Source organism: Uranotaenia lowii, chromosome 3, assembly GCF_029784155.1.
Source record: "Uranotaenia lowii strain MFRU-FL chromosome 3, ASM2978415v1, whole genome shotgun sequence".
NCBI lineage: Eukaryota > Metazoa > Arthropoda > Insecta > Diptera > Culicidae > Uranotaenia > Uranotaenia lowii.
In genome coordinates this window covers 19,772,326-19,782,044 of record NC_073693.1, presented here as the reverse complement: position 1 = coordinate 19,782,044, position 9,719 = coordinate 19,772,326, and the positions used below count along the sequence as shown (strand labels likewise).

The 9,719-nt window shown below is 31.1% G+C and overlaps 1 protein-coding gene across 7 annotated transcripts in view; it reads right to left on the bottom strand.

The window, feature by feature from the left end:
* Positions 1 to 9,719, bottom strand: part of LOC129751258 (syntaxin-1A) — a 154,700-nt gene that overhangs the window by 29,609 nt on the left and 115,372 nt on the right. For 2 of the 7 annotated variants that reach the window (XM_055746652.1, XM_055746653.1), the window contains exon 9: positions 1,704 to 8,544. The exons of the other annotated variants lie outside the window; for them this stretch is intronic. In XM_055746652.1, the coding sequence (XP_055602627.1) occupies positions 8,467 to 8,544 (78 nt within the window). In that variant the 3' untranslated portion in view covers positions 1,704 to 8,466. Of the gene's footprint in view, positions 1 to 1,703; positions 8,545 to 9,719 lie in introns of those variants that run through there. 7 annotated transcript variants of the gene reach the window in all.

Below are 9,719 nucleotides of genomic sequence, written 5' to 3'. Positions count from 1 at the left end.
CAAAATAAACGCGAAAAAAAAGGTGGATAGAGAATTCAAAGATAGAGAGGAAACACACTCTGTTGTTGTTAATGAAACAAAAAACAACTTTCAAAAACTTGTGGAGTAGTAGAAGAAGATGATGAAATTTTAGAAGAAGAACAAGAATAAATATGAAGCTCTAAAATGTGTCATCGAAAAAATGCCATCAAACTGATCCAGATGAGAGTTTTTTTTTTTTTTGATAATGTCTTTGGGGATATTTTTGTTTGTTTGTTTTCTTCTTTGATCAAGCGTTTGGGTGAGATATTTAGATACATCTCCCTCGTGTATTCTGCTATTGTTTATTGGTGTTTGTCATCAATCTTTTTCTCTTGAGTGAGTTTGTGTGAGGCCGTGCCAATAAGCCTTGGATGATATATGATTTCGTTTTTTTTTCTCTTTTTTAGATTGTTGTTAAGATGGACTAACCCGATGACAAAAGCCTATCTCTAGTAGATATAGTTTAGAGGTATGTTTTTTTAAAATGATGATAATATGATACTCTAGTTATAAATAAATTCTATGTTTTCTACCCGGTTGATTCAAATCAACTTTAGCAAACTACCAGCAAAAATGATAAAGATTCATGCAAATTCTTTATTTCGTAATAATCAAAATCATGCACAGAGTTTTTTTTTTGTATAAAACTTTATGGACTCTCCCAAAACTTTCTATAATCACACAAAATACCAAACATACTCATTCATTCCTTTCTCGAATTAATTCTCATACTGCGGATGGATCGCTCGAAACAAATTTCATAACTCACTGCACTGGGGATGAGGTGGCAAACTCCAAAATATCTTTTTTATTCTCTACAATAGATCATCGAAAATCGAAGGTCGAATTGAAAATCGAAATCCGAGAAACGATAAATAAAAATCGAGAATCGATAAACGAAAATAAAAAAAACATTGAAAATCGAATGTCTAAAATCGAGAATCGTAAGACAATAATATGAAAAATTGAAAATCAAATATCGAAAATGCTTAGTTGAGAATCTAAAATCGACGACTCGACCAATCGAATATCGAGAATCGCAAAAAAAAAAAAACAAATATAAAATATCGACATTGAATATCGATAATCGACAAACCGAATATCGAAAGTCGAATAGCAATAATCGACGAATCGATCAATCGAAAAAGCTGATATGAAAAAGAAAATGGAAAATCGACAATCAAAAATTGAATATCGATAATCGACAACGGGATGAATCTAATATCGACAATCGACAAAAATGAAGAATCTAGCCATTCGTTATCAGCGGAAAGCAGCCGACATGCCCACAGAGCCACGTGATTTTCGATGAAAAGAAGCATTCAAAAACAACTCGCCCAAACACCATCGACAGCTAGAGAAAAAGGGCAGCAACAAGAAATGTGAACATCAAAAACCGGCAGCTTTCGGACAGAAGAAATCCAGCTAATCAACCCCCACAACTACGATCGAGTTTAAGAGAAATTAACCTTTGTTATATTTCTGGCAGCGAAGCCAAAAAATTGTGAAACAACGAACAGAGTTGGAATTTTCTCTAGAATCCTTAGAACTATTCTTTAAAATGTTGAACATTTAAAAAAAAAATTAAAAAACAAACCAAAATTTAAATCATTTATTTATTTATTTAATTTTTTTTTTTTTTTTGAATAAAACATCTAAATTATTAATAATGATGAATATATTTCGGTCATAGTCCTACGGTTTTAGCTTGAAAAATTAAAAACGCCGCGCAATTATTGAACACAACAATGTATGAAAAATTTATGAAACAAATGGATTTAAAAAAAACTTATAACCAATTCTATTGTTTTTATCACTAACAACTGGTACGGGTTTTTGATGACTAGCGCGCGCTATTTTTACTGATTTATTTCTAACTGCAAACAATAATTTATTTTTATACAATAGACTTCAGCTGTTTTACTCTTTCTTCTTCCAATATCTCTTATAATGTTGAACCCCCTTTTTTTGTCTACAACTAATATTTACAGACTTGACTTAAAGATTCCCATTAACAGTAAATATCCATTCATCTAGGCCTTCTAGAAGTAATACTCAGTGGAACATTTGTCTTCTCTTTTCCCTTACATTTAGCTATATGTCAATCTCAAATCTAGGCGTAGTTAAGAAAATGAATTTGTTCGAAAGAATATGTTTTGTATATTTTCACCGCTAACAGTTTGTTCAGGGTTGAGAAAAATATTTATGAAAGTGACTCTTCAATATTGATGAAGCAACAAGTGTTTTCGGATTGATTGAATAGAATTATACCAGAAAATTGAAAGCAAATATTCAAAACAAGAAGTTCAAATTTCATACAAATAATTTCTTGTAAATAAGAAAACATGAAGTACATTTGGCAGCAAGTTGTAATAACAATTCACTTGTGGCTCCAGAGAGTAGATTCTAAAAAACTGAGCTTTTCAACTTTAATAAAGAATTGCACACGTAGAATTTTAAATTTTTAATCTCAGTTTCAGTTTACAAAACTCAGTTTTAGTTGACAATGCATTGTGGCTCCAGAGAGTAGATTCAATGAATAATACCCATGACTTGTAAGTTCATGATCAAATAAAAAAAAAATAAGCTTACAACACTAAATTCAACAGGTCTGGATTGACTTCAATTCGAGTTTGATTCAAACGTAACGATTGGGATGAAAGCAATCCTGGGGATCAGAATTTGAATCCGGAATAAAAAAAAAACAAAGAAATGGAAGGCATTAACACAAATTTAAAGAATGACTTCAAATCTATTAAAAAAAATCAAAGACTTTCATTTTCTGTCGATATATTTTGGTTTACTGACCAGAAGTTAAAAAAAAATCAAGTGTTTTTTTTTAAATTATTTTCAATAAAGAAAAATTAAAATTCAAATTTAGATTTTTTTTAGCTTATTAGCAAAATCTATTTTTCATCAAGCAATCATAAAATTCATTGTTTAACATCATGAAATTAATAAAATTTCTAAATTCAATACTCGAAACTAGATTTATTAGAAAATATTGTAACTCCAGAGACTATTTTCTAGGCTTTCTTCTCTAAAAAAAATAATTCCAATAAACAATTTCGAAACATACACTCAACAGTTTTCGGTTTATTGAAATTCAAACTCCAATAATGATTACGGTAACTTCCTTCAATACTTTAAATTGTTATAATTTTTGTATTAGATGACCCAGGAATGTTTTGTTTATTCCACTTACACACTAAACTTTTTTTTTAATCTGCAGCCACGTTCTGATTCCGCTGTTATTGGTGAAGTGAAAGACTTATACATTCAGAATTTCTTATATTACACAAACTGTCCTTTACCCTTAATGCGAAGAATCTTAGACATCAAATTGAGTTCGAATTCCAATATTTTTAAGCATAAAACTGAGGTCAAAATTGTACAGAAAGCTTCAAGCAGGAAAGAATTTGAACTCTCATCGAAGACTTACCAAAATTAATGATATGAAATTAATCAAACAGCTCATTTAAAAGTCATGAATAAGGTTATCAGATTATTTTTAGGACGTGCCGGAGAAATCCGGGCAATTTTACATAAAACCTGGCAAAATCCGAGCATTTGAGTTCAGAATTGACGACTAAAAATCCGGGTAATATCCAAGAAAATTTTGTCAAAACCCACCAAAAATTACTTAACAAAAATCATAAAAAAAAATTTCACAAAAATTTATCGCAGATTTAAAATCTTATTATCAAAAACTTCCAAAAATCTTTCATGGATATTTTTATAAAAATTGTTCAAGAAAAGCCGCTTTGGAGGCATATATAAAAAATTACAACACAATTTGTATTTTTTTTTATTTGCCAAATAAAGTGAAAAATCCGGGCAAAATCCAGGCACCAGGCCTGACTATTGCTGAATTCCATATTAACCGGGATACTTAAACCCGGACAAAACCGGGTAATCTGGCAACCTTAGTCTTGCAGGTATGTAAACATTTCTGTACAGAATTTCGATTTCAAATAGAAATTATTAGCAGAGCTCAAAACCTGAAATTTTAAACAATCTATTCTAATTTCAAATTAAATACAACCAAACATCGAAGACCCAAAAGTTGGTTCACATAAGAGAATCAAAGGTGGTGTTAACGAAAAGTTAAAGTTCTTGAGAAAAATTTAATAAATCAATTTTGTTGATGCATATTCGTGGAACTTTTTTGTGGCTCCAGAGAGTAGATTCTTAAAACTGAGCTACTTCACTTTACTAGAGAATTTCATACATAGAGTTTTAAATTTTCAACCTCAGTTTCAGTTCAAAAAAATCAGTTTAACATGAAAAATGTATTGTGCCCTCAGAGAGTAGATTCTAACACCGAACTTTTTAACTTTACCAAAGAATTGCATACGTACAATTTAAAATTTTAATCTCAGTTTCAGTTTAAAAAAAACTCAGTTATAAATGAAAATTTATTATGGCTCCTGAGAGTAGATTCTTAAAACTGAGGTTTTCCATTTAACTAAAAATTTGTATGCGAAGAATTTTGAAATTTTAATCCCAGTTTCAGTTTAAAATACTCAGTTTTATTTGAAAAGTGCATTGAGGCTCCAGAGAGTACATTCTAAAAACTGAGATTTTTCACTTAACTAAAGAATTGCATATGTATAATTTTGAATTTTCATCTCAGTTTCCATTAATAAACTCAGTTTTGTATGAAAAAATGTATTGTGGCTCCAGAGAGTAGATTCTTTAAAACTGAGCTTTTCCGTTTGACTAAAAAATCGCATGCGAGGAATTTTGAAATTTTAATCCCAGTTGCAGTTTGAAAAACTCAGTTTTATATGAAAAGTGTATTGTGGCTCCAGAGAGCAGATTCTAAAAACTGAGATTTTTCACTTAACTTAAGAATTGCTTATGTATAATTTTGAATTTTCATCACAGTTTCAGTTAAAAAACTCACTTTTGTGTGAAAAAATGTATTGTGGCTGCAGAGAGTAGATTCTAAAAACTGAGCTTCTTTGTTTAATTTTAATCTCAGTTTCAGTTTAAAAAAAACTCAGTTTTATTTGGAAATGTATTGTGGCTCCAGAGAGTGGATTCAAGGAATAATACTTGTGACTGGACAGTTCATGATCAAACAAGAAAAATAAGCTTACAACTCTTCATTCAACGGGTCTCGATTGATTTCAATCCAAGCTTGATTCAAACATAAAGAAACTTCAAACTTAAGAATTCTTGCTGTTTATTATGACATTCGAAATGCTCGTATTTTAATTAGTTATTTAACGGTTTATTTATTGACAATATTTGAAGAGTAATTCGTCAAATTTCAAACCAACAGCATTTTTGCATTTGTTAATTTTATTTTATCAAATTTGTTAAGAGGTTACTTTGAAACTTTTGCTCTCTAGGGGTAGATTCAAACTCCACTGCCATTGATTACAATTTGTTTTGTTTTATTTTTTTTTTTTTTTGAGAATGATTAATATTGATATTAATTTCTACAGTTCAGCTTTATTTTTAAAATGCCTTGAAGCCAGGATCGTAAGAAAAACCGGCTCATGGGGGGGGGTGGTGGTTGTTGACAAAATTTTTCCTATAACATTTTTGCTTGGACAATGCAGACATAAAGAATGGTAAAAAAAGGTCTTTTAAATAATTCAGGTTTGAGTTTTTTAACATTACTAGTAAGTTATTTATTTCAATTTCTAACTTTCGAAAACAAGTCCTAGAAGTTGCAATTTTTTTTCTAGAAGTTTTCAAAAATAAATAAGAAATTTGGAAATTTCATTTTAAAAAGAAACTTTTTATAAACACTTAAATTAGGAAGTAATAAGCAAATTATTTTTAGCCACAAGCACGATCATTTGAGGCATTGGTTATATTGTATCAAATATTTAGGAATAAAAGTAAGAGAATGAGTTTGCGGTTCAAATCAGATTTTTTTTCTACTCTTGTAAACTCGATAAAAAAAATAAGATTGAAACTTTCCTTGAGAAGAATCTGCAATATAAATAATCTCAACCAAAAACCAGTTAAATATGTTTTCACTTGAATTTTATCTTGAAAATAATGTACAAGTTCTTTTGCCACAAAACATTATCATTAATAATTTATTAATGAAATTTAAAAACATTTGATTTCTCAAAAATCAACATCTTATTTTAAAAAGAAATTAATCACTGTAATTTATGTTTGCTACGATAAGGCCGATAAATTAACAATTTTCTTTTATATTTGTGATTTCTTTTGGTATGTGTTCCAAACTGATTCTGATGGAATATAAAATTGTGAAACTGCGATCATCTGTAATTTAAATCCATGATCAAATTCTCACATTGAAATTGTAATCTTGATTTATAAAACATCGAGCTGATTCTGATTTTTTATTTTGATTCCGTATCCGAATTCTGCCTTTTGAACCTGAGTTCGAAAACTGAATTCCGAATTTTAAACCGATTTTTGAATCTAAGTTCCAGATAATAATTCCAGATAATAATTCTTAGAGCCAAAAAAGTGAAATTTGGATCAGAATTTCAACCGAAAACCTCTTATTTGAATTCTGAATTTTTGGCATTGATTCAATGTGAATTTTTTCTTCAGTTATTTATTCAAAATTCTACTAGTGAATCTGAATGAAAATGGCGAATAACGAGACTCTTTTTGAACTTTTCAATTCTGGTCTATGGATCACCGTTATGAAATTTTCTTCATTTTCAATTCTGCATAATAATTAAAAATAAAAATTTCAAATCTTCGAAATGGTTTGAAATTTTCAATATTTTCTGTTCAAATTCCGAAATGTTGAGTTTTGAATATTGAAGTTTGAAATGCAAAACCGAGATTCGAATTAGGATTTTTTTTCCCAATGATGATCCAAACAGAAGTTCAGTAACAATAAACTGAATACAGAATCCGAATTCTTATCTTAGACATTGAATTTTTATGTATAGAAGCAAATTTGGACAGAAAAAATCGGTGATCTTTCGAACCTAAGCTTTCCAGTTATTTTTCCGCAAATTTTCGGGATTTCCGTGCAAATCCGGGACATTTTCTCCAATATCAAAATTATAAAATAACAATCATGAATACAAACACTTGACTTTTGTTTATCGAAATGCATCAGTCATTTTTTAATCATACTTTAAGCTTTCGAAAAATAATTCACATTATTTTTGATAAAATTCACTCAAGACTTTACGACGCAAATACATAAATATTAACTTTAAATTTTTGTATGATTTTGCAAATAAAGTGCAAAAACTGTGGCAAAATCTGGGCGCAACAATTTAGAATTTTTTGGAAAAAAAACTCTAGTAGAATTATTGACCTTGGATAAGATTTCGAGGTTTAGCCTTTAGTTCTGAGTCGAGATTGTTACTCTTGAGAATCATTTCAGTCGTTAATCAAAATTTGATTAGGAATATGTTATTATGAGTTTTTGCTTGGCATTTTTGAACCCTCGTGGGGTTTTAACCCCCTTGAAAAGTTTACAATATCGGTAAGTTTTCCTAGTTTAAAAAACACTTTTGTAATAGATTCATTTTTTACATTGTAATTTAAAAACCATGCAAATCATAAAATTCATTATTCGCGGCCTTCAACGCAGAGGTCCAGCACTTTTGAAACCAGTTTCGAAACTTAGATTAATAAAATCTTATTCATGGCTCCAGAGAATAGATGGAAAAAGCTGACCTTTCCACTCTATGAAAATCGTTTTGTTATTGCACAAGTTTTAAAGTTTAAGAGTTTAGTAACTGGTCCGGAGTTATAAAATTTTCACAATGGCTCCAGAGAGTGAATCGTGAAGTATCCTTAAAAATGGGTAAGAAGAATTAGGTAGGTACAAAATTTAAAAACGGTTTTTTAAGCAAAAGCAAAGCATTATTTTGTTTTGTTTATTTGTTTTTTCGAACGACAACTTCTAAATCAAATAAAATCGTTAGTATGAAGTGGATTTATTTTATCCATTGAAGGCATTGAAATATGATTAAATGTATCGTCAAATTCATTACGAAATTTTCACATTTGTCACGTCAGAAAAAAAAACTTGCGTTTTCTATTCATCAATTCGTTTGGCAAGAAATGTTGCTTCATGTATGAGATTTATGAATGAAGTTGATCGAGTAGCTTACATTTATTGTAACTATCTAGAAGACTTTATGTAGAAAACCCAGTTCTTATAAAAAAAAAGCTGACTATTTGTCTGGTCAATTTGATAAGAACTGGACGAATACGTCTTACATCTTAAAGATAACAGGTAAATTTTTATACCAAAGCTAAATACAGAGTGTGAGTGGCGCCACCATGTGGCGCACTTCCTAGGACAGTCTCCCCGTTGTTCGGTCCAAAAATAATCTTAAATTCGGATCTAACTTTTAGCCATCATTCAGGAAACCAATGGTTGAGGAAACTTGGGACGAATGTTGAGGATCCTAATAGCTGGTCACCCCTTCCGAGGAACTGCTCGAGCTACTGTTCCCGAATTGGACCACTTCACGATAAATAGACCGCTAGTAAGGTTATTAGCACGACTAGTGTTATCGCCAGGCAGATGATGATCAAGATTTTTTTCTGCAAATAAGAATTTATAAATAAAATCATAAAAATTAAAATTAAAATTAATTTACAAAAGATGATTTCCAACTTCCTGATTTTTTTTATTCACTTGATTGACATCACGCAGGACACACTAATGAAGGATGATTTAACAACACCAAATTTGTGGTTTTATGATAAGACAACTGTAACCGATCAATGAATAACCATCGAAACTAAACTCGACGCCTTCACCAGCAAAATTTACTTACTCGAACAAGTTTTGAAAAGCAGTAAGATCGCTGATTCTGCCTCTAAACAAAAAAAAAGTTAACCTGCGAACCACGATGATAACTTACATGTGAAGACAATTTTTCTGAACACTCACAAAACCCACCATATGAAAAAAAAATCTTCACAATAAGCAAACTGACACACCAAAATAGGAAGAAAAAAAAAATGGCGAACAGTGATAAAATGATCCATTTTTTTTTCTATCTTCTATTGCACCACCAAAAACCTCCAGTATCGGAACTTGATTGAGAAGAAAAATAAAAGACGACCAACTATGTTGTGTAGGCTCGCAAATAAACAACAGCAGCAGCAGCACCATCAGGACCAAACGACAACGTGTCATCATCATAATCAGCGACTTTCCGTTTCCCCCCATTCACCCGAACACCAAGGCAACGCAAATAAAAACCAAGAAGGTCTTGGAGGGTCCACCGAGAGAGGAGAGGGATGCTTGCTAAATGCTTAGGGAGGACGAAACGAGGGGGGCGCGCGGATGCCGTTTACGATAAGCTCTAATAGACGTGCGATTCAGCAGGCCTATATTTACAGTCTTCGTCGGTTCCATCCATACCTCCCGAGACTCGATTTAACGTGTTGAGGAAGGGCCGGGAGATTGGCTTCGAGGAGGAGTTTTATGTCAGCTTATTATTGCTGACAGGGTTTCCAGTTTGAGCACTGGTTCCTTGAAATCAGAATTCCGGGAATTGAATTAAACATTGTGGCGTTGGAATTTAAAACAACATCAAATTGTGGAATGTGGAATTTTTGCTTAACGTATGCATAAAAAAAATGGACAAAATTTGCCAATTTTTCATGGGTTTACACTTTCACGCTCCTACAAAATTTCTCATTCAGCATCGATCATGATCATGACTCATAGAAAACGGACACCTCACAAAGGTTGCCGAAAAAAATTC